Genomic DNA, 26,075 nt, shown 5'->3' on the forward strand with positions numbered 1-26,075 from the left:
ATTCATGAACCTCCTTTAATGTCCCTAAAATGCATCTGCATGGGCACCTCGCCTTTCCTCCTCCGTGATGGAATGGAAGGGGTAGCCCATCTCGCACCTTTAAGCTCCTAACACTGATCTTACACTTTCCCTTTCTGTTGTAACATCTTTTCTATTAGTGCAATTTTCTCCTAGTGCAATTTTGCACTTAAGTTACCACCTCCTTTGTTTTAACAAGTTTCTGGGAGCAGTTTCTGCAATTCTTATCTCCACTTAATTTTATCCTCTTCAGTCAATTTAGTTTTCACCCCGTTCCTCCATTAAAACTGATCATAATAAATCCATCGGCTGATATAAACCCTTGATTAAAAATCAGTGCTTAGCAAGTTTATCAAACCTTTCTCCAATTGATATTCCTGCAACCTAACCCAGGAGCTACTTAACAAGCAAATGCCTCCACTGAGATGAAACAGGATAGAATGATTCTTCAAATTTGAAGTTTGTCATTTTTAAGAATGAGAAAGGAAACTAACTAAATTGCTTAAATTACAGAGATTAAAGTATCTTGGTCTAAATTTACTTTTAAGTCTTTGTTCCTCGCTTTTGATTGCTTCTTATAGAGATGATAAAATGCAATTTTATTCAAGGCATAGATAGCACCATCATTGACAGCCTACGCTTGGCTCTCTGAAGTTTTCCCTATTACCATGCATTGTGTAACCATGAAGCACATTTTGAAATCTATGACATTCATGTATTTTAGTTCAATCATCTCTAAACTCCAATGCTTTTCTCCCCCCTCTTTGTGTTTGTGGAATTATTATCAAAAGTGTAGAGGATAACATAGCTTCCAATTTCTCTTACTGAGACTAACTGTGACCACTGGACTTTGTACCAGGAATAATGATGGAATCATAGCGTTGCACTCAACATGCTGCACCACTGGGGTGGCCCTCAAGAAGATTTTTATGTATATAATTAAACATTTCCCACTCTGGAAATTAGATCAGAAAAAGACTGACAGATATTGTTTACAAATAAATGGCAAACTAGTTACAAATGAATTTCAAACTTAGAAAAACTAAAAATATCTTAAAGGAATGGTCTTCAATTTTTATTTTCTTCATTATGTCTTAAAATACTACTGTAAAGCTATATTGCCCCCTCATGAAAGGAAGCTTTCCCCAAACCAGAATTTGGAGTTGTCTCTTCCCATGCTCCTCTACCCCCTGGTAGTTTGTAAATTAGTGCAATGTACCAAATATGATTAGGTTTTTTTTGTTTGTTTTTTTTTAAAGATTTATTTATTTATACAAGAACCGGGGTACAGGCCAGATGCACGGGAGGGTGAGAGAATTCATCAGAGACAGAGCGGGGAACAGAACAGGCAGACTGATGAAATACACTGCTGAAGGGAGCAGCGGGCGAGACAGGAGAGGTCTGCTGCGCCATGTGGGACCCTCGCCGGCTGGCCGGGATAGAACTGGTGCTGCAGAGGCTGCGGACAGCTTCACAGCACTGCGCTCAATCACCTGCGCCACCAGGGGAGGCCCTTTTGTTTTGTTTTTTAAGTGGTAGAAGGTAATTGTCAAGTAGAAATAAAAAAGGGATAAAGAATCTGAAGCTCTGACCACAAGAGTATTCATAAGTAGATCGGTTATAGGGAGTAGTACATACTAAAGAGGAGTTTTTCTTAAAATTATGTGTGTTCCCTTAGTCACCTAATCTTTACATGTACCCAAGTTTAGAGAGCAATACATTAAAGAACATATGTTGACAAGCAATCTTGTAGACATTCATCTCTTTAGCTCTCATTCAGGGTAAGCATGTAAGCATGCTCAATATAAAGTAACTTTATTTTGAGGTTCTTTTTTTTTTTCCAATTCTATAGTTAGATCTATTTTTTTTTTTTTAATCCAGGCATCATGTAAACAGAGTAAAAATCTAAGTCCTGGACAATTAAGGGAACCTTGTGTTGTGGTGCAATAAAGGCCCAGCCAGCAGTTGCATAAATATCTAACCATTAAATGACTACAAAGAGAAGATGTGCCAGCACAAACCCCATATAGACAACAATATTAATTGAAAAGCCTTACCTCATTGAAAGGGAATGTGAAATATCTTTACTATGTATAATTTATCACATAATAAAACAATTCTGAGTACATTCTATAGGCTAGAGGGTCATTATATTTGGTATAGATGAAACCATCTGCCTCAGGGACCTCTAAAGTAAGGATAATACACTGTGTTGCAAACATTGACTGAAACTTACCTAGTGGAGAATTGAGGTAACAGAACCAAGTAACTTTTTACTGCCTTACAAAGTGCAAGACAATTTTATACATAGCAGCTGACATGTGACATCATATTGTTTTTATTTTGGTTAAGAGAAAAATTAAATAAAAGAGAAAACAGATCCATCAGGATCTAAGACTTGGACGGAGGGTGTGGGGTGGGGTGGGGGAAAGACACCTGACTGTCACTGACTTGCCCTTTTGAGACAGATCACTTTATTTACCTGGTTTCATGTTCTAAATACACAATATGAGGGAGTTGCCTAAATTTGCATTTTTTGATCCCCTTCCTTCCAGATCTACTATTCTGATTCTACTTGAAAAGGATTTCAGAAATCCCATAACAAACTTAAACTAGTTCTTTCCCCAGTCTTTTGCTAACCTTTTCCTATGTTACCAACTGGTTATTTTTCCTCCATGGTTATCTATTAGTAGCATCATTACTGTCTCCCAAATTCCAGGCATAACACTAGTAAATTAATGAACATTTTAGAATGTTAAAAACAAGAATGAAAAAGGGAGAGGGGGGAAGTGGGGAGTTTAGGGTGGTGGGAGAGAGAGACTGATTCTATCAAAGGGAGAAAGGGTACATGGGGCGTGCCTGACTGATTTTTATCAAATGTATCTTTGTTATCAAATGTATCTTTGTGAGTTAAAATAGGAACCATCATTTCTTTAGCTTATTGAAGAAAAAAGGTCCCAACAATAATACCAAAAAATTTAGTGAGCAGTTCTGGAGGTGCCCTAAACCAAACCTGAAAATGAATAGAAATGCAACTGCTAATTATCATTTGTACAAATGTGATACTCCAAACTTTTTCTTAAAGATTTATTTTGTTATGCATACAAGAACTGGGGTACAGGCCAGAGGTATGGGGGGTGGTGGTGAGAGGATTCACCAGAGGTAGAGTTGAGAGCAAAACAGGCAGACTGACTGACATACGCTACTGAGGGGTACAGCAGGCGAGTCAGGAGAGGTCTGTTGCACCTTGTGTGTCACCTCCCTGGACGGAGATTGAACTCATGCTGCAGTGGCTGCGGACAGCTTCAGAGTGCTGCGTCTTAACCCACTGTGCCACCAGGGAGACCCCTTGTGAATGTAAATATATATGCATTCATTCATGTTGAAAGCAGAACTGGTCAATAAATCTTTATACAGAGCATATTCCTCCTAAAGTGCCTTTTGTTTACCTTACAATTGCCTTCCATTTGACAGGCTGCTGTGGCTTAGGGAAATTTTCTTAAATATGCTGTATAACAAACATAATTCCCAAAGTAAATACAATTTTAAATTCTAAATAGCCACTAAGTTCCTTATTGCAAAAAAATTTTAAATAATTTTCCCCTTTGTTAAAAGAGTAAACACACCTCAACAAATCAATTTGAATGTCAAGTCCAAGTGCTGATCCAACATCAAAATGCAGACTGAGATTCAAGTATTTAGAGAAGTAGGCAGGTAACTTAAATGAGCAGAGACAGCTAGGGAGTTAGAGAAAGCTCCACCTACGTGGGTCCTCAATACTCTCTTGTGGCCTAATTTCAGCCAGGAGAGAATGTGCGGATTCACTGCTGCTACTTATTACTACTTTTCAGAGAAGTAGAAATTTGAGTTATTAGAGACCCACAAATTTTCCAGAGTGGAAACAAAAAGAACAACAAAAACCTGTGGGTCAGACAAAACACATCTATTGTCCAGTAGAATGATGTAATGAGAAAAGTATGGAGAAGAAACAAAGTCTACTTTGCTTATGATTTAGAGATATAAATTTCTTTTGATGCTTCATTTAATGAGATTTCTATAACTTAGTGATGATGTTCTAGTGATTTCTCAAAATCTAATTTTTCTACTGATAATAATCTGGCTATGAGGCCACACTGTGTGAGGCACTATGCTAAGAGATTTATTTTCACTTACTCTCACAGAATCTTCACAGTAACTGTACAGAGGAAATTATTATCCCCAATTCAAAAATGACATCACTAACATTTATAAAGGTTATGGAATTTATCAAAGGTCATACTGCAGAGCTGGGGGTCTGAAGACAGATTTACCAAGTGACAAAGTCTGTGCTTTTAACTGCCATAATCATGACATGATAGTGATATATTTACATCTATATCTATATATAAAACTTACTAGAGGTAGAGTTTATGAAGTTACAAATAGAAACACTTCAGATGATTTTATTTCTTGGTCCTTAATTTTCTATTACATCAGCTGAGGATCTGCCATTTGGTTTATAATATTATTCTATTGTACAATGCCACAACAATATTTTATAACATATGCTATGTCAGGAAAAGTATTTTTAAAGCTACTAGACAATGAGAAGAATAATTTTTGTCTATAATAGCAGACAGTATACTGTAAATTTTCATACAGTATATTTTATAAATACTAGAAGACAATTATTCATGTTTGCAATTTAAATATATACTGTAATAGTTGCAACAATTGTAATAGTATAGTAAAGCAATTCATTCCTTTACTCATGTAATCAAGCAACAAATATTTCCTAGGGCTCTACTACCTGTCAGGATGCCAGCTATTAACATAGGCACTAAAAATCCAGTGGTGAACAACACAAAGAATATAGATTTAGTTGGGGGTAGAAACAGATAACAAAGGCATTGAAAAAAAAAAAAACCCAAAACCCAAGATAAAAATGATTTTGTCATTTTCTGGTAGGCTACCAGATAATTATCATAAGATAATTAAAAAAAGGTACCTCCAAAGAGTAATTTTAGATGAATGATTGAGAAAAGCCTCTTTGCAAGAAAATTAAGGTCTGAGTAACATGGAGCAGCTGTGTGATGATAAAAGGAAAGAGCAGGGCATAGGTCCTGGCACTGGGCTTAGTGGGTTTGCAAAACACAAACAAGGCTGAGACAGCTGGGGTAGGGGGGCAGGCCCAGGGTGTAAGATGTGAGAAGGGCAAAGAGACAGACGTCACAGGTTATTCTGCATGTGCTGAACAACCATGGGAGGACTTAACTGGCAGAGTGAGACTGAGAAACAGCAGCATGACTGCTGGCACTGGTAAGAGATGTGACGTGGACTGGAATATGGCAGTGGCAAATTTGGGATGTGTCAGGCTGTCTTAATAAATTATGGGAGAAGGATGGCCTGTTTTCACATAACTCAAACACAATAAAGTGGGTAAGACAGTACCAGAGTAATAACAGGCACACCAGAGATATATTGCTATTCATTGTACTTAAAGTTATTTAAGCTAAAAGTGAGGCTGATAGAATATATTGTTAAAGGAAAACAATAAAGTGCAAAAAAAGTGTTTGGTATGTTTCCATATTGGGGGAAAATGTATATTTGTATTTGTGTGTGTGTGTGCAGAACATTTCTGAGAAGATGCAGATGAACCCATTGGCCATGATGGGGAGTGAAGTGGAAGGAGAATTTTTGATGTATATTCTGTATTGTTGAATGTTTGCTACACCATGCATACATTACACCTTCACCTAAAAATCTAGATGGCATGATTTTAAACTCCTTTACACAAGTTTTCTATTTCCCACAATACATCATAAATTGTCTTGAACACAGCCATGTTCTTGTTATATTTTTTACACCATTGTTCATTTTTTTTTACTTACAGACATCTTTTATTTATTTTAAATTTTTTTTCTTATCCATCAGTTTTATTTTTTTTGCTTACCCCCACCCCCAGTTGTAGTCCCCATAGAGTTTCCTTCACCAATGCACCCGTGTACCATCACCTCAGTCCCCTGTGCTCCTCCCTCCCTCCCTTTGATCCCTCTCCCTGCTCCTCCCCTGCAGGATGTCTCTGATTTGTAATTGTCCATTTTTGCTTTGCTGTGTTTTGTACTGTTATTATTTTTTTATACTGATGTCTTATTTGGTTTCCCTATATTCCTGCTATAAGTGAAACCATCCGATATTTTTCTTTTTCCTTCTGGCTTATTTCACTGAGCATAATTCCTTCTAGTTCCATCCACGTTGCTGCAAATGTCATGAGTTTATCTTTTTTGATTGCTGAGTAATAGTCCATTGTGTATATATGCCACATCTTCCTGATCCAGTCATCTATTTTTGGGCATTTGGATTGTTTCCAAATTTTACCTATTGTAAACAGTGCTGCAATAAACATAGGTATAGAGGTGTTCTTTTGAATCAATGTTTTTGTGTTTTTTGGGTAGATCCCTAGTCGTGGAATTGCTGGGTTGTATGGTAGCTCCATTTTTCAGTAGACTGAGGAAACTTCAGACAGCTTTCCATAACGATTGGACTAGTCTGCACGCCCACCAGCAATGCAGTAGAGTTCCTTTTTCACCACATCCTCATCAATATTTGTTGTTGCTTGTGTTTTTTTGATATGTGCCATTCTTACTGGTGTAAGGTGGTATCTCAGGTGTGGTTTTGATTTGCATTTCCCTGATGATAAGGGATGCTGAACATTTTTTCATATGCCTGTTGGCCATTTGCATTTCCTCTTTGGAGAAATGACTTTTAAGTTCTTCTGTCCATTTCTTGACTGGATTGTTCATTTTGTTTTCGTTGAGTCCTGTGAGTTCTTTGTATATCTTTGTGATCAGTCCCTTATGAGTTGACTGGAGTGCAGATTTTTTTCCCAATCAGTGGGGTGTCTCTGTTTTGGTTAATGTCCCTTTTGCAGTGCAGAATCTTTTCAGTTTGATGTAATCCCAGGTGTTTATCTTCTCCTTGACTTTCTTTGCTTTGGGTGATGAGTCTTTAATGATGTTATTGCGATCTATGTCTGGTAGTGTTTTACCTATATTTTCTTCTATATATTTTATGGTTTCAGGTCTTATGTCCACTTCCTTTATCCATTTTGAATTTATTTTTGTGCACGGTGAAAGGTAGTGGTCTAGTTTCATTTTTTTGCATGTGGTGGTCCAGTTTTCCCAGCACTATTTATTGAACAAACCGTCCATGTTCCATTGCATATTCTTTGCTCCTTTGTCAAAGATCAGTTGTCCATATAAGTGTGGTTTTATTTCTGTGGTTCCATTGGTCTGTGTGTCTGTTTTTGTTCCAATATCAAACTGTTTTAATTATTATGGCTTTATAGTATAGCTTGAAGTTTGGAAGTGTGATACCTCCTTTCTCCTTTGTTTTCATCAGTAGGTCTTTGGCTAGTCTTGTTTTTTTTTTTTTTTGGGGGGGGGTTCCATATGAATTTCATCAGTATTTGTTCTATTTCTTTGAAGAATGTCATTGAGATTTTTTTTAAAGATTTATTTATTATTTATTTATACAAGCACTGGGTACAGTCAGAAGCGCGGGAGGGTGGGAGAATTCACCAGAGCAGAGAGAGAACAGGTGGAGTGACGAAGTACACTGCTGAGGGGAGCAGCGGGAGGCAGGAGAGGTCTGAGCACCATATGGGACCCTCGCCTGGTGGCCGGGAATCGAACCAGCGCTACGGAGGCTGTGGGCAGGTTCGCAACCCAGCGCTCAACCGCTGCACCACCAGGGAGGCCCTCATTGAGATTTTTATTGGAATAGCACTGAATCTGTATATTGCTTTTGGTAGGATGGACATTTTAATAATGTTAATTCTTCCAATCCATGAGCAGGGGATGTCTTTCCATTTCCTTGTATCTTCTTCTATTTCTTTTAACAGTGTTTTATAATTTTCTTTGTATAGGTCTTTCACCTCTTTTGTTAGGTTTGTTCACAAATATTTGATTTTTTTTGTTTCAATTATAAAAGGGATGGTTTTCTTGATTTCTTCTTCTTCAGATTGTTTGTGTATAGGAAAGCGATTGATTTCTGTGTGTTGATTTTGTATCCTGCTACTTAACTGGTTGATTATTTCGAGTACTTTTTCTGTGGAGTTTTTAGAGTTCTCTATGTATATTACCATATTTTCTGCAAATAGTGATAATTTTCCTTCTTCTTTCTCTATTTGGATTCCTTGTATGTCTTTCTCTTGTCTTATTGCCCTAGCTAGGACCTCCAGTATTATATTGAAGAGCAGTGGTGAGAGAGGACATCCTTGTCTTGTTCCTGATCTTAAAGGAAAGGCCTTCAGCTTTTTGCCATTGAGAATAATATTGGCAGACTACAGCCATGTTCTAAACACCATTTATTGAGAAGACAAGGACTTGAGTGATAGTGATGCTAAATATCATAATTAAGATGGGAGGAAGCAAACATAGAAAAAACAATGAACTAGAAAAGCAGACCAGTATCAAATCTGCTTCTTCCATCAGCTGTGAGACTTTAGCCACTAACATTAACCTTTAACTGCTTCATATGCAAAGACAGTATAACAGGTGCCTCACAGAATTGTGAGGATCAAATGAAAGTCAATATGAAAACAGGAACTCTGTAAATAACACCTAAGCAAAAGGTACTATGGCTGTTTAATGCCGTCTACTCCATTCTCTTTAGATTTTACAGAACATCCTAATGTAAACAAACAGGATCTATTCATTCTACTCCCCTTAGTGAATCGCTACACTGTGCCAGACATATGCTGGGCATGGAGAGAATCACTTATTCTGAACCAAATTGGCAGTTTGGTGTCATGGACAAATTATGCTAATAACTAACATTTACTGAGTGCTTAATATGTGCCAGGCCCATTCCCTAGGGCTGTCTATGTATATCATTTATGCTTTACTACCACCCATAGGCATTGTTCCCATTTTACAAATGAAGAAAATGGGGGTATGGAGAGGTGAAGTAAAGTGTTAGTAAATGACAGACCTTGAAAAAGGAATCAAAGGTACTTTGATTTTAGAGTTTAAAAATTTTTTTCTGGACTTTTTTTTCTTAAATAATTCAAAGCTTTTACTTCCTGCCAGCACTTGTGGATATAGGAGTTAGCTTCTGCTATATCAGTCTCCCCCGAAACTTTGGAAGGACAGTAGTACATAGTCTCTGATCATTCAGACTATTCTCTGGAGGATCTTAAAGTCTGACACAGAACTCCAGCTTGGCATCCCACACTCTTGATAGCTGAATGTCAGACAAAGGGAGGAACACCTCAGTTGCCATTCATTGAGCGCTGCTTTGTGCCAGGCTCTGAGCTGAGCACTTACAGGTATGATTTAAGTGAACCTTCTACAGCCTATAAACATGGATGACTTCCACTGACCTTAAAAATTGGGATTGGGTAGGTGGTTAGCAGCTGCATGGTATGTAGGTTGCCAGATCAAATGCAGGATGCCCAGTTAAATATGATTTTCAGTCAGGTAAACAATGAGTAAAATGTTTAGCACAAGCTTGCTTCCAAGTACCAAAACTTATTTATGATTTACCTAAAATTCAAATTTAACTGAGTATGTTGTATTTTTATTTGTTAAATCCAGTAAGTCTGTCCCAATGGCAGAGCTAATTAGTTGGCAAAGAAGGAAATCAAACACAGGACTCCCCGACTTCAGCATGCACATTCCTATTCACTGCTTTACCAGTTCTTCTGTGTCCCTCCCCAAATGATTTTGTTACAACTATGTTAAAAACTCTCCTGGGAAGAGGACATAGACCCCAGGTTGAAGAGGTATTCACACTGAGGTACAGATGGAAAGACTGCAACATATAATCTGAAAGGACCCTCACCTTTCTTCAACCCAATCTGCCCTCTAAAAGCCTGCGTCTGCTTTTTGATTAGGTCCTTTTGTTGAGTTGTAAAGCAATTTTAAGATCTTGGATATTGGCCCCTTGTTGGATGTATGAGGTACAAACATTTCTCCCACTCAGTAGGGTGTCTTTTTGTTTAAATGGTAGTTTCTTTTGCATATGAAGCTATTTCGTTTGCTGTAGTCCTGTTTGTTTATTTTTGCTTTTGTGAAAGATGAATACTGGATGATTTCACTTACATGTGGAAAATAAAGAAACAAAACAAAAGAACAGGCAAAACTAAAACAAAACAAGCCCTGGAATATGATTGCAGAACTGAGGCTACTACAAGGGGAAATGGGAGTGGGGAGCAAAGGAGGTGAGGGGTCCAATGGATTGTAGTAGACGACTATGGGCCCCTTGGTGGTGGGTATGGTGGCAACATTCTTCTGAAGAGGTGTGAATTATATCCCTAAATCATATAGTGTTGTAAAACAATGTCACCTCAAAAAAAAGTTCCCTAAAAGCCAAAACAACAAACATTATATAGATGTGATTAAATGTGGCAATCCTTAGAACTTAACAGTTTGGAGAATTTATGTAATTAAGGTCTCAGGGGGTCACCACCTCCTTCCATGTACGTTCAAGCTAACTTCCAAAGTATCCCTCAGCATACCTAATTGCTCTGTGGCCTGTTTTAACACCATGATTCTTAAATTCATTGTGAATTCTGAAATTTATTAAGTTCAGGGTCATCTTTAATTCTTATACCCTAATCCTCTGGCACTGTAATTTATTTATCAAAAACTCGATTGGATTTAGACAGCTTAGCCATGCTTTTGTAAAATATAACAATAACCAATATTTTTGAAAGAAGATTCAGGATCATACTTGTCATAATCTGTTGTTAGAGACTCTCTTGCTGGTAAGCCTTACTTGTTGGGAAATGGAAGGCATGTAATTTAATAAAGGATTCTTCATAATTTTAGAATATAAGGAAAACAAATTCCAAGTGGCTTTTAAAACTACATACTGTAATTTTTAAATACTGAAAAAAACAATCAATTATATTTAATGACTATGGGCATGATGATAAAGTTAAATGCACACAGTTAGAAAAATTGTTTGCTGAGTAACATGCAGAGTTCTTTTTATAAATGGCTTGTTAAAAAAAAAATATCCCTGGAGGACTCTGACATTTAGAGAGAACACCAGGCATGGCATTTGTTCTCTGTCATTTCCATGCATTAGACAAAGCAATGAAGACAAACCAAATAGAAGAGTTTAACCAAAACAATCAATATAGCCAAATTAAATAATCCAGTGGCTACTAAGCTTTTGGATTTCATAAACAGAAAAATTTTCCAAAGACATTTTGGGAATCTACATAGAACTGCCAGTTTTTCATTTTGCCAAGTGTAGAAATAAATAAAACAAAACACTACCTACTATCAACATCATTTCATAAAGATAACAAGGATAATCTCAGTATAAAGGACTGTTACCCAAGAAAGGACCAGTCTTTCACTAACATGTTTACTCACTATAGACTGAAAATTTTGATAGCAGCCAGTGGCAAAACACAATCTAATCTCATAACATATGGGAGACATTGTTCCTCAGTATTTGTTAAATATAATGTTAATTAAGATATACAAACCATTCTAGTCACTGGAAATGATTCCCGTTTCATATGTACATGTATATGTATAATTCCAATTTTCCTTGCTATTCATTTTTAAAATTTTATCAAGGTAATACATGAGTATCATTTACTAATAAAAAAATTACTAAAAGGCATATAATGAATGTAACAATCCCTGATTTATCTAATTTTTGTTGCCTAGAGGAAATCTCATTCATTTCCTTTTTGATTTTTCTATTTTCAACATGAACTACTGGCTTTCAACTGTGATCCCTTTCCTCTCCCTGTACCCCCCCTTCCTCTTACACACACACACACACACACACACACACACACACCCCCTTGTTCTTTCTCCTCTCTCCATCCAAAATCCTTTCCATAAAAATTACATCACAATCACAATTTTGATGTAGATTTAATTCACTCCTGAATCATTTGTGCACTATGCTAGATTTACTTTTTATAAACTATTTACCCCCCAGAGTTAATCATCACCTTGCTTTGTTGTCTTTATTTTGTTTTCTATCTATCTCTAATTCATTTGCACACTCTCCAACAAACTGGGAATGTCCTTTCCAAATGGCCCAACAGGTCACATATTCTCATAGTGACGCTACTGGAAGCCTCCTTCCTGTACTCCTTTATTCTCCCACTCTAATCTAAACCATTTGGTTTCCAGCTCTTGAATGGCTGTTGTCCTAGGGCTTCCCTGCACCATCGTACTGGGGATTCCTTCTGCCTTTCTGTTATTTGATTTCCTGTTTGCTGGACTCCAAGCCATCTCTTCTTTTTTCCTTTCTTTTTTTTTTTTTTTTAAGATTTATTTATTTATACAAGCACTGGGTAGAGTCAGAAGCGTGGGAGGGTGAGAGGATTCACCAGAGCCAGAGCGGGGAGCAGAACAGGCAGATGGATGAAATACACTGCTGAGGGGAGCAGCGGGCACAGCAGGAGAGGTCTGCACACCATGTGGGACCCTTGCCCATCGGCCAGGGATCAAACCAGCGCTGCCGAGGCTGCGGGCAGCTTCGCAACCTAGCACTCAACCGCTGCGCCACCGGGGAGGCTCCACGCTGTCTCTTCTTCAAGTAATTTGGAAAAACAAATGGTGAGATGAGAGGGAAGCTACTACCCACTATGAAATGTGTGTGCTTTTCACTTAATCCTGATATTTTCAATGTAGAAATGTTACTATTCACGGGGGACTGAGGTGATGGTGCATGGGTGCATTGGTGAGGGAAGCTCTATGGGACTGCACCTGAGAGGATGGGGGAAGCAAATACTGTTAAAAATGAACATGATGTAAAAAAATAAAATAATAATAATGTATAAAAAATAAATAGAAATGTTACTATTGGGCTTAACTGAGCTTGATTTTTTAGGTGCAAAGTCTCTGGGGCAATCTCCCCAGAGAGGAGTTGCAAAAGATAGTGGGGGTGGGAGAGATAGTTACTTGGCTATCCAAAGTGGGGGGGCATCTAAAGGGTCCAGTTACTAAGTTTATAAATTTTAAAGGGATCTTCCTGTTCTGACCCACTGCCTTCAAAGGTTAAAAAAAAAAATGCCTCCAATTCCTGGGCCTTTTCTGTGATCTGGGGGGAAATCAGTCCTTTCATTGGCTTCCATGTCTGCATGCCCTTGGGCTCAAGCTTTCTCAAGGATGTTAAAATAGTTAACAAGGATGCATTTCATCTTTCAAATTTTGTTGACCTCCTGAAGACATCCTGTGTCCTTTAAGATCCATGAGCTTTACTCTCAGTTTAGTGGGTTTATATGGGTGTAGAGCTAAAACATAGAAACACCTTAAAACTCTGAACCATGCTTTTGTAGCATGTAAATAACACTAATCATTAATTCAGAGAGCATATTGTAACAGTGGGTTGACAAGACATACAAAAATCCCCTCAAAATACTATCCAGTCAAAAACAACTGTATGTTGGAGTCTTTCTATTTTATCCGTTTTTCATTTATTTATTTTTTTATTTTAAAGAGTGTTCTGAGAAAGAGAACAGTCACAAAATCACCACAGTAACTTAATCAGTCCCTTGACATGATAGTAGAGTCTCTTCTGTCAAAGCACTTTCCTGTGTCTGTCTGTCTATGTGGTTTGGTAAGTTTACTAGACCTCAATCCTTCCACTTTTACTTATGTTAGGAAGTCTTAGAAGCCTGTAATAAAAAGCTCAATAGTAATTAATTCTCTTGGCATGAGCTTCTGGGGCTCTAGCTGGTCCTATTGCTTGCTGTAAACACCTTGATATGCCCGACTGAATTTCTCAGCTGTAGAGCTGAAGCTGCCTCCTCTAAATTGTACCTGAGTGCAAGAAGATCACTGTATCGGAGAAAGCTCGATCATCTTATTTGATTTACTGGTATCAAACAAAAACTTGGCTCACCAGATTTGAATCTGCCAATAAGAGTGCACTAATGTCTCCAGTGGCCCTGGGTGTACCATCTCACATTCTAATATTTAACTGCAGTCTGCATCATGTCATGAAATGAGTCAGGCTATAAAGTGGAGGCCTCAACTAGCACTTTCTTAAAATTTTGGACTTGAAGCATTCTAAGCAATCCACTTAAAAAGAAAATTCCACTGAAATCAGACGATTTGCAGACATAAACAAATTTGGTCATCAAAATATGGTAGGCTAGATTTTTTTTTTTAAAAAAGATAATGAAATCTGCTTGAAGGTAAGATAATGCTCAAAAATTTTTAATTCAAATCAAAGATACAAGTGTAACACCCCTGGCAAATTACTGAGCAAGCCACTTCGTTCAGCTACTCATGGTTTCTGAATCACTATGGGTAAGGAAATTTTTAAAATGCCCCCAAATTTGTTAGTTCCTAAACTGAATATAATTCCCAAATTCTAAACCAGGCAACTGATCTAACTACAGGTTGCAATAAAGGAAGAGTTGCATCCTGGATGGCAATGGATGTCTGGTTGCTGCGAATATCCCCACACAGGACTTCTGATGGTTGACTTCAGATTATTATGACTAATTGTAACCTCCTTAATCTTCACCAAATACCATCTTAAAAGTGTAGATTTTTTTTTCCCCCTTAACATGTCATCTCTTTCTCTTCCCTGGATTCTGACAAGGACATTATACTAACTTGACAGGAGTGAACAGTAGGACAGCATTTTCCTTACACTATTCCAATGCTGCATGAAAACTATAATAAACATGGAAACTCTGGATTATCTGCTTTAGGGCACCATCACTGGAAGACTGTGTTCATACAAGGCATGAGTGTACCAGAACAAGAAAGCAATAAGCTTTCTTGGGAATCATTTTAGAGACTGAAACCAAGCACAAAGCCACTAGCACTTTCATCAAGTGAAAATGAGTGAAGAATGTGATGGTGAGGACCTGCTCTTAATTATATTCAAGGATTAACAAGTATCATCCTATCAGGAGTATATTTTACTCAATATCCTAAATAATCATTTGAACATCTTGAAAAAAAAAAAAAGATGTTATTTTACATGAATGTACTGACAGGATCTGAGAAATTCAGAAAGGAGTTGAAGCATTTAGGGGTTGGAAAACTCAAAAAGCAGACCCAACAACAAAAACCACTATCACTTTGATATTCTTCATAATTAAAAAATGAAACCAGAGATAGTTAAAGCTTCTGATTTGAGACCAGGTTGACTCAAGTCTTAAGAGGTTTAAATAGTGGCGGCTATAGAACTACCTTCCAAAAGGGGCAAGTCTCATCTTAAGACCTTCGTAGGGTAAGGATCATATGGAAATATCAGAATGTGTTAGTCTGAGGTCATGCAAGCTTCAAATGCAACTATTAAAAAAATTGAGAGTCTCTCCAGAAATAACCTTTTTATCAGAGAAACTTATGTCAGGACAGACATCTAGACAGGGCATTTGGTTTTGTCATATGAGTCATGTTCTCCTCCTCCCCTGAGATTCCCTCTTCTCTTTGTCGCCCTGGGCCCCTATCCCATTCATTAGCTCAGGAATAAAAATCCTGAGTCTGTTTCATTTACTGTAGAATTTATAGTCATGTAAATTCTCCTTATGTGTATAATTCAGTTTTTTTTTCCTTCTACTAATCTCCCTGATATTAATTTGTTTCCTTGGCCTGCCCAAGAAGAACCTCAAAGGTTGTGGTATTTCTCCCATGTGTCCCTAGAGAAGGCAAGTGACTTGGGTAGGAAGACAGTAAGACCAATAGAAGAAAACTAGAATTCTGGAGATAATACTGCTTTTATTTTTGCACTACCAGATACACTATGTGAAAGACACCACTCTGATTCTCTCATATTCCAGGGCTATAACTAGTTCAGAGATTATTTTCTTGATATTCTCACTACAATATTCTAGAACTACTGTCCTCTGTAAGGACGCAGCTAAAGGATGAATTTACGAGGTTAAAAGCTGTTCTGCTTCAGTTTAAGAATAAAAAATACATAAAGACATTTGCAAGAAATATTTCAAATTATGACTAAGGATTTTCCCCATATTATATGAGATATAAATCTTTGAATAGGCAGATAAAAATGACCCATTAGACCTACAGTCTTCTTCCCAGGCTCTAACCTTAGTCTAAAATAAAAAAGGGAGCTAGAAAAAAATGACAACAATCAGCAAACCTCTGATGGAAAATTTCAGGTTGCAAAGGGGCATTATAATGATTTCTTCACAGTTCCTTTGTGTATAGATTTGATTCACAGAGGGAGAAATGATTAACATTTACCTAACAATGCTAAAGAAATAACAAGCAAAGCCTTGAAAAGAATAGAGTTGATGGTGCCTTTCAACATTGTTGCAATATGTTTTACAAAGCAGTGAATTAGGCCCTCCCATTTTCCTTCCAGGCTTTTATGGTTAACATCTCTTAGTACAGGAAGAGGTTTATTCAAAGTGCATATAAAACTCACCTTTCCTGAATGTAGCTCAGTCTTTAGGTTTCTTTTACAGAGGAAATAATCCCCACCAACCCACGCAAAATTTCTAAAGTTAACACTGCTTAGAACAAAGATTTTGTTTTCTCAACTCTTGCTTGTTATGGATGAGTCTCAGGGAGGGAAAGTGACTAGTCTAGGCACACTTTGCTAATTGGTGTCAAAACCCAGCCTAGAACACTGGATGCAGCAAAGGGCCAGTGTTTTCATTTTGTACCACCCAAAGTACCAGGGGTATGACCCTGAAATTTCACTGTCAGAGAAATTGATTTCTTTGACAAACTAGAATAAAAGCTTTAAATGGTTCACTTGAATCCTACTAAAGACCTCATGATTTCATATCTAGTCTCATACTGTTCCTTAAAAAAAAAAAAAAAAAAAAAAAAGGCCCTCAACTATGCATGTTTCAGTCACCCATAACAACATAAAGAAACACAAGCTTCTGGCTTAACTGCCCCATATCTGTAAGTATAGTGTAGTTGGCAGTAAGAAATTCAGAAGTAAAAAAGTGATATTATCAATGTGAACTTTTTGATTTATTTTTTAAACCTATAGTTGACTTGTTCAAGTTAAAAACTAGCAATACCAAAATAATTAATATTAAAGGCATAATTAGATGCAGAGGAAAAATGTGGAAATGTTTGGCAGAATAGAAGCTTAACCAGCATCTGCTTATACTGCACACACCAAATTCCGGATATTCGCTTTTTAAGAAACTTATTCTAAATGTCACTTCTGTCAAAGGCAAGGCAGCCAGCTGGGCCTGACAGCAGGAAGGTCTGCACTGCCCCCTCATGGCCAGGAGCTGCACTACTCTTCCAAAAGCAGACCCTTAACTGACAAATAGACGTAACTAATACAGTTTAATAATAAATGAGTTCTTCACAAGACCCATAAATATTCTCCCAAAACACTGATGTCTGTATCCATTTTATCTGCTTCAGAATTTGATGTAAGCAATGTTATCTGGAAAAGGACAAAGTCACACTCTATCCAGATATCTAAAGAATAGGACTTAAAATATAACCGAAAAAAGAAAAAAGGCCACAGAGAATGGGTTTTTAAGGAAAATAATATAGAGAGCATGTTTCAGTAGTTTAAATAATATTCAGACTATGTCAATATGAACCGCAAGGATTAGAAAATTCAATTCTCTTAACTTAAAGTGATTAGATCAAGGAAAGCTTTTAAGTTATTTCGCTAAAATCAAAGGCAAGAATATCAAATTCTTCCAGAAGTCCTTTAACCCTTGCTTCAAATGAAGAACAAAAGTGAATAAACCAAATGAGAAGTGAGGATTACAAATGAATCATGACTTAAATAAGCCATTACATGTTTTCAACAGCCAACAAAACAGAAGTTAGAAACAAGGGAAATGAAAGTTTTGAAGGAATACAGAACATTTTATAACTTCAAGTCTCTGATAAGGGGCACTATTAATTCACCTATTCTAGAAAAAGCCAGAGAGATGACATGATAGCCTAAGACCACATCACAAGTTACCCTTCTGGGAAAGCGGGGAGGAATTTCTTCTAATCATTAAAGTAGAGATACTAAATTTTGTAAGAAGTCAGACAATCAAAAAGTGTTATTTACATGATTAGTAGGAACACTGATTTGATTTTAAGTGCTAAAAAAGCACTACTAGATATAACCAAGATGAATGAGAATTCTGATTATTAACCTTTGGAATAAAATGTGTACACTGTAGATAGGAATATGGATTGCTATGCATCTATACACACCTAGAATATAATTAAATTCATTATGTTTAGGGTACAAGCTTATATATTATTATTCAGTTTACTTTATTTGGTGAACAAAAATGGCTAGTAAAAGAATAAGTTTAATCTATCTAATTTCCTGTTCTAATGATTTTCCATTAGCTACTTCTGGTGTTCAATTTTAAAGACTACATAATCAAATAAAAATATCTCCTGTGAGATACTGGGAGCTTAGATACATTCTTGACTATACACTCCAGGACTTAAGAGACCACCTATGTCTCAAAAGATATAATTAAAGAAAATGACTATAATCTCCAAAGTACCATGTGATAGCCTACTAACTACAATTCTACCAGGAGCCTTTTCTCTCTTCACTTCTTCAATGCGTGTAATATTAAAAAAAAAATGCCTGGCTTTCTCTTGCATATCAAATAAGAGACCATGTACTATATAACAAACAGAGAAGAGAAGAGTCTTTTCATTTTGTATCTATGCTACATCTATGCTATCCAGCACTACAGTACACCACCATAATGCTGTCTGAATAGACTCATATCACAGTGCTTAAATTATCATCAGGATAAGTGGTATTGATGATGATCTGTTAATTTCCCCAAGCCTTTGACTGCACACTGTGGGTTTAATCCATATTAAAACAAAATCTAAAGAGGCTTCTTAGTACTCCTAATAGAAGTCAGTTTTAGAGTCATGTTGAGAATCACATTTATGCCCACATACATTAATTATTTAACAATATAGTGAGCCATCAGGTCTATATCTCAGTAGGAGACAGTAGGCATTATACCACAGGAGGTTTCACAACAGTTTTGGTGGAAACCAATTCATGCCCATTCAGGTCACCATAACAGGGCTGTGAAGACACATGTCTCTCCCTAAAGCGACAGCTTTTTAAAAAAGAAATTGAGGAGAAAGGAGATCTGAAGATATTCTAGTTACAGGATTTGCTAAAGATTAATGGGCTTAGAGCCCACTGTGTCATAACATGTTTCTTAAGGTCAGACTGAGCCCTCCCTTCCCCATCCCCTATTTTGAGCAGGACCTGCTATTACCAGAGTCTTTCAACAACATGAATGTCATAGAATGGGATGGGAGGGTGAGAGCTCAGGGTCTCTCTCAGTGAGTCTGGGTAAATAACCCATGAGAAAATTGAGATGACATCCAGACCCATCTCCTGTATATTCTCAAACCTCTGAATCTCTATCATAATCATCTCCATCTCTAGCCCTAGAGTTCTGAGAGCCTATGATTCTATTATTCCATTTTTAAACCTGTGGAGTGGGAGTGTTTCTGAATACCCTGCTCACACAGATGGTGGTGGGAAGAATCTCAAGAATATGTTGCATGTAGTAAATGCCCATTTCACTACGTAATCATTCCCTTCACATTCCACATGAACAGAGATTATATTATCCTACAGGCAGTGGCAAAGAGACAGGTGATTAATGGCAGCACGGCATCAGCACACATGTAAGGAACATGAAAGGAGAAGCCTTCCCCATCACATATGCCTGGGGCTCAAGACTGAACAAGACAAGGATGTAGTTTAAGAGGACCAGGTCACTATTGCACATCAGTTCCACATACTGGGGGAAAAGCAGGGGGCGGGGGAAGGCAAGAGGAGCTAACTGAATGATAAAATCATACACAATGTCTTTATATTCCTGATGGTCTAAAAATACACAGCACTGACAATTCATTTGTCAAGGCAACCTTTCTGAGACTAAAAAACAAGATTAAGGTACCAACCAACAGTTTCCCACAATCATCTCATTTTGAGCACTGCTTCCACCTTTTTCATCCATGAACTGGCTCTTTACAAAGCTGACCCACGCCCCAGCAATCTCTACATCTGGAGTTCAGGTACCATCCCTTTCACCTGATCTCACCTGATTATCTTAGAGCCATTTTATACACCCTACTTCTCAGTATGTCCCTGCACATTAGCACTGGCAAAGGCTATCACATTTGGTGCACTCTAACATACAACTGTCAATATGGTTTAACAGGGATTTCTTTACCTTGGTCTCCTTAGCAGAGAACTCTGAGGAGTTGGAAATTTTCATAGACTTTGACCTGTGGGACTGCCGCCGGATAGAATCCTCCCGGGAGTATTTCACGGAACCTGAGGTCCTCACCCGCACCTTGCTGGTGCTCTGAACACTATTCACGCCAATCATTTTGCAGGTCGACTGGGGAAGGGGTTTGGAGAAATAAAAAGGCACTTTCCAACCGCTGCGAGGCTCTAATCCTGGAGGAACTCTGTGGGGTTGTGCCTGAGCAGCTCAGAGCTCAGAGATCTGCGTTAGCTTAAGACACACCAGGCTGCCTCCCCCAGCATCTTCAACTACCCTGTTTGCAGCGAGTCTGATTGTTCCAGGCACCGCTCACGTCACTGGCTGCAAAGAGGAAAAAAAAAATGCAATCCCACCCCTGCTACTCGTCTCTCTTTTACACACACACACACACACACACACACACACACACACACGCACGCACACACACACCATATTCACACACTGGAACAAATGGCAATTGGCCAGGCAAGCAATTCATTAGCATTCCAAATAGCAACACTATTTCCCTTGTTATATTGTGCAGCAAGCTCATTAATGTCAACAACAAAATAGAGATACCACAAAAGTCTCAAGTAATCTGTTAAGCACCATGTGTGGTAGGAACAGAGCAAAATCTCCAAAAGGGAAAAAAAAAAAAAACAGATGGGTAGCAAGGGCTCAATCAATTACAGGCTAATAAAAGGATGGAAGCCACAAAGGCACTTATTTCTCCGCTATTTCCTGTTGGAGGTCACATATTGTTTAACAGCAAATGCAATTGTATTACTTTTTGGAAAATTAAATATTCCTTATGGCCTTAGACTACAATTGCTAGATATTTAAACAGGAATTGTGTCGGTTTGCATGAGAAATCCAGAATAAAGATGTGATGTTATCTCCCTATTATATTGAAAAGTTAAAAAAAAAAAAAAAGCACACAAAGGTCAGTTAGCACATGTTAACTTTAAATATGGCTTAGAGTGAAATCAATAAAGCTAACTCAAGAAATAAATAGCTTTTCTAAGAGCTATAAAAGCTCTGTGAGTGCACAAAAACATATACTACCTTTTTGAGTAAGATTTACAAATTGGAGATTATTAGGAGACTAGATTATTCTACTTTCAGCTATATGATGTAAGTTTTGAGTGTATATGCCTCCTTAGCACCCTGGGGTAGAGAGGGTCAGCACATAAGCTTATTTTCCAGATAAAAGAGGTTTTAGGGTTCACATAATCAACAAAATTTTTTAGGAAGATGACAAAATACTATTCTGGGAAGAACCTATTCTACTCTTCCATTCTAAACTTTTCTTTGATGACTAAGGGATGCAAGTTTTTTATAGTCTACTGCAAGGCACCAGCTTTCTATTGTACTACTTAAGGTACACAGGTTGTTTGCCCTGAGTCGCTAAGCTCAGACAAGGTGATGCTTGCACTTTAGGTTTGGTTTCATCTCCACAGCAGGGGCTTCCTCTAGACATCTTCATTTTCCATATCCTACCTTTGAAGCACTTGATGCTTTAACGCTGCTTTCAGGAAAACAAAAGATATTAATTTTGTAGAATTTTCTCTAAAATAATAATAGAAAATATATTTTGGAAGGTCTTGGGGATCTCTCCTCTACAAATGCACTGAATTTAGAGTCTATGATGTCATTTTAATTACTTATGTTAAAGTTTCCTCTTCCCAGGTAATCTGAAGTTACTGAATAATTGTCACTTAAATTAAAAAAAATTTTGTCATGACTTTGTACTTCACAAAGCATGTTCTAAAGATATAAAAAGTGGTATATTGTAACATTATGATAAAATTGAGAGATTAGAATATGCATAATTCTAACTGAAGCATCTGATGGTTATACAGGCAAATGCCTTCACTTAGCACAAGTAAGCCTTAACATGAGGACTTCACAAGCCTGAAGTAGAACCCATGAACACAGCAGAGCCAAGATAAAAATTCAGAAAGTACTGTGTGAAAGACATGCGAGGCCGCCTCAGCCTCAGGGTGGTTATAAATACATTGGTTTAAAGAAACACATCTTTTGGATATTTGCCAGTCACCTTAATGAGGAGTTAAGAATGTCTCCTGAAGAACTTAATTTCCTTTTCTCCACCAAAAAGATTACATAAAAAGAATGAAAACCATGTGCTAGAGAGTACAAAAGTGGAATCTAATGTACAACTTGATTTCTGGGAAGTTTAGCAGAAATATGTTATCTTTACCCAAATATGTTATCTTTACCCAAAGACTATCCAACTGGCATTATTATTCCTGTAATGTCATTACTAATAGCAACTTTCATCTGTTTCACTCAATCTACCTTACAGAGGTAACATATGCTATCTCATTTCAATTCTCCATCGGCAATTTTGCGAGGTGGAGGTGACAATCAAACCCCATTTCACAAGCGACAGGTCAGTCAGAAGGCACTGACAGCGCAGCTCTCAGATCCTCACTTGTACCCAGGCTACAAACCTGACCGTCTTCCATAAGCTACAGCTCTTTACACTGACCTTTCCTTTTTACACTTGGAATGAATCTTTTTGCAAGTGAGGGAGAGAAAAATCTTACTTTGTTCCTTTGTTACGTTCTTAGTTCCGATCAAACTTCCATCTGGACAGAGTGAGGAGAATGGTTATAAGGCCTCTAGCATCTTCCAAGTAACAACCGATACCTATAATGCATCTGGATGTGTCCCCAAGAGGGAGAGAAGAGCTGGCAGTACCTCAGCACTCAGGGGCCCTTGTTGTTCTGCCCTCATCCTGCCCCCATAAAGTTAAGTCTACTGCTTCCAACACCGAGTTGCCTTGGTCGAGGCCTGTTTTTTCTTTTCAGGTTAACACACTGAACTGTAGCTTCCATTCAACCTGTACAGGGAACACAAGTTCACCTCCTGGCTGAAGACTTCCTGAATTACTTCCCATTTGCTGTCCTGCTTCTGGAACTCTGCTGCTCCACCCCCATCCTCCACATAGTTGGCTTCTCACTCTTCAGGGTTTGGCACAAATGTTACATTGACCAAGGGCACCACAGAGTCTACAACAGCGCCTGGTTGAAAGCAGGCCTTCTTAGGTAAACAGTAAGTGTCCTTTCTCTACTATATTTTGTCATTAAACTTAGAAAATTCAGAAAACTTCTTTTGAAAAATGAATACACTTAATACACAATGAATTTTTTTCCTAGTGGTACAAAAGAACATGTAGTAAAACTAAGTTTCCCTTCCACAACAATTTCCTAGTTCTCTGCCCAGAAACAAGCACGATTCCCAGCTTCCTATACATTCTTTCAGAAATGATCCATCCACATACAGTGTATGTGAGTCCTTTTTCTTATGAGCTAAACATGAAAACATGATATGTATTTTTTCTGTTTTTTCCTTTTTCCTGTTATCAAGATCATCCTATGTCAACACATATAAAGCTACTCACTCTTGCTAATAGTTGCATGGTATTCCAGTATATAGATGTGTCATATGTTAAAGGCTCTTTCAGTTTAAGGGACATTTAGTTTACAGTTTTGTGCTACCATAAATAAGGATGCAGGGAACATGCCCATACTATGTAAACAATATGGTTTTCCAACTGTTTTCTGAACAAGTCCTATTTTCTTCCTCCTACATTTATTTTGCATCACCCACAGTTGTGATGTTAGATTCCATATGATATAATCATGCAGACATATTGACGGCACTGTCCTGGCCCTCCTGCTCTGAGAGTCCTTGCCTGTGTGTCAATGTTGGCCAGTCACAGAGCTGCAAAACAAAGGCTGGCCCCCTGGAGAGCAGCAGCTGTTCAAAAGTCCAAAAGAAGTTTCCTTAAAAGCTTTTTCAAAAAATAAAGGTGACTTCCATATCAAATTGAAACTGTAGGAGAGGGTCTCCCTGATGGCGCAGCGGGTTGAGCGCAGTGCTGTGAAGCTGCCCACAGCCTCTGCAGCATGGGTTCCACTCCCGGCTAGCCAGGGAGATACCCACATGGAATGGCAGACCTCTCCTGTCTCGCCTGCTGCTCCCCTCAGCAGTACTTTTGGTCCATCTGCCTGTTCTGCTCCCCGCTTTGTCTCTGGTGAATTCTCTCACCCTCCCTCTGACCCTGTACCCCAGCTATTGTATAAATGAAAAATAAATCTTTAAAAAAAAGAGAAAAATTGTAGGAGAAATCTAACTATGCAAATTAAATAAAATGAAAGATAAGGGAATGAGTAATAAGGATGAGAGGAGGGGTGACAAGGACAGGTAAATCTGTTGCCATAAACTATAATGGTGAATACCCTCAGGATATCACTGACCTGAAGACTTACAGGCCTCAAAGGAGAAAGCCAAGAGAACATAAACAGTAGCTAGGCAAGTGCTTCCTTCCTCAACAAGAAAACATCATGCCGCCATCAGCAGAAAAATCTAAAGATTGAGTTATAGCTCTGAAGAAAAGTCAAAATGGTAATAAATTCTAAATACTAATTGTACAGAGGTCCAATTAACACAATACACACAAGTATGGGTGTAAGGGGGAGAGACACCAGGAGGTGATAAGTACTTCAGTTTATCTTCTGATCAAAATGGTGGATGTCACTTTCATTTAATTCAAAAGGATCCCAAAGCTTTCCTTGGGTTTTCTGGATTGCATTAGTTTGTACGCAAATGGTGAAGCTGGAACTCTGATCTGAGAGTCACAGGTCAGGTGCTCATGAGGTTTTCTGACCAAAATTGTCTAATAGCCCAACATTTTCAAGATGTTTAAGGCATGAACGAATTATTTCTTTTGCATGCCACTCATTTGGACATGGTCTGATTGGCAGGACTGAATGAGCTTAAAAATAATCCCCTTCATTTTACAGGTAAAGGCACCCGAGATGCAGAAACATGAAGTGGCTCATCTAGGATTTCATGTAACTAAACAGTGACAGAAGTGAGATGCGTGCCCAGGTTTCCTAATTCCAGCAGAAGCTCTCTCCCAGGCTATTTGCTTTGTAAAGCTAATAAATTCCATGGCCATTATTTCAGATTGCAGTAATGATTACCTTGATGTGGAAAACTCAAACAGGGAGAATGGCTCCAGAAGTGAAACGGAGGCCACTCAGACAATAAACTGCAGAAAGGAGACTTGAAAAATCAATGCCGGTCCCCAGTGTTGGGGACCAGAAGAACAATGGACAGCTTCCTGACCCTGGCAGGGCAGGAGTGAGATAAACATCCTTCTGTTCTCTATGCCCCAATCCTTTCCACACAGCAACATTATCACAAAATCAATTAACCTTCCAGAGAATGATATCCACTCTACTCTTGCTACAAAAATGTTTAAATCATAGTATGATTAAAAAAAATAAAAACAGATCAATTAGATATAAACTTAGGCCCAGCATTATTTTTCCCTGTCTTCTTTCAGACTTTCCCAGCTGATACTTTTCTAGTTTTCAGATTCATTTTTGACTTCAGCAGGGGGCAGCAGCCTCAATTCTTCTAGTGCTCTACACCTCTAGAACTAGATCCTGATTCCCGGGAGGCCCACTTACGGTCTCACACCTGCTCCTGTACCTGACAACTGACTTAAGAGTGGGAACTGGAACCCTATAACTATGTGCCAATTCATGAATTGGACACACCTCACAGACTACTTTCCAAAACAGGACTCAAAACCATCTCTCCTGGAATGGACACTAGACCTGCATTCCGACGTCCTTATCTTCCAGTCACAGTCTAGCAGCAAGTTTCATAGCCCATTCCTTTGTCCTGGGCCCTCTTTGGAAAGGTCTGATTGATTACGTTTATCTTACCCACCTCTTCAGCAAAGTGTAAAGTTTTGTCAAGCAGTGCAACTATGCATTTCATTGGTTTATAACTCATCTAGAACTAAGTCCATTTA

The 26,075-nt window shown here is 38.0% G+C and overlaps 1 protein-coding gene across 7 annotated transcripts in view; it reads right to left on the minus strand.

The window, feature by feature from the left end:
* Positions 1–26,075, minus strand: part of PSD3 (pleckstrin and Sec7 domain containing 3) — a gene marked incomplete at both ends in the record, with an annotated part of 417,861 nt that overhangs the window by 102,605 nt on the left and 289,181 nt on the right. Inside the window, one exon of one of the 7 annotated variants that reach the window (XM_084231039.1) lies at positions 20,183–20,341. The exons of the other annotated variants lie outside the window; for them this stretch is intronic. Within the exon in view, the coding sequence (XP_084087165.1) occupies positions 20,183–20,341 (159 nt within the window). Of the gene's footprint in view, positions 1–20,182; positions 20,342–26,075 lie in introns of those variants that run through there. 7 annotated transcript variants of the gene reach the window in all.

Source organism: Talpa europaea (genome assembly GCF_964194135.1).
Source record: "Talpa europaea genome assembly, chromosome: 4".
NCBI lineage: Eukaryota > Metazoa > Chordata > Mammalia > Eulipotyphla > Talpidae > Talpa > Talpa europaea.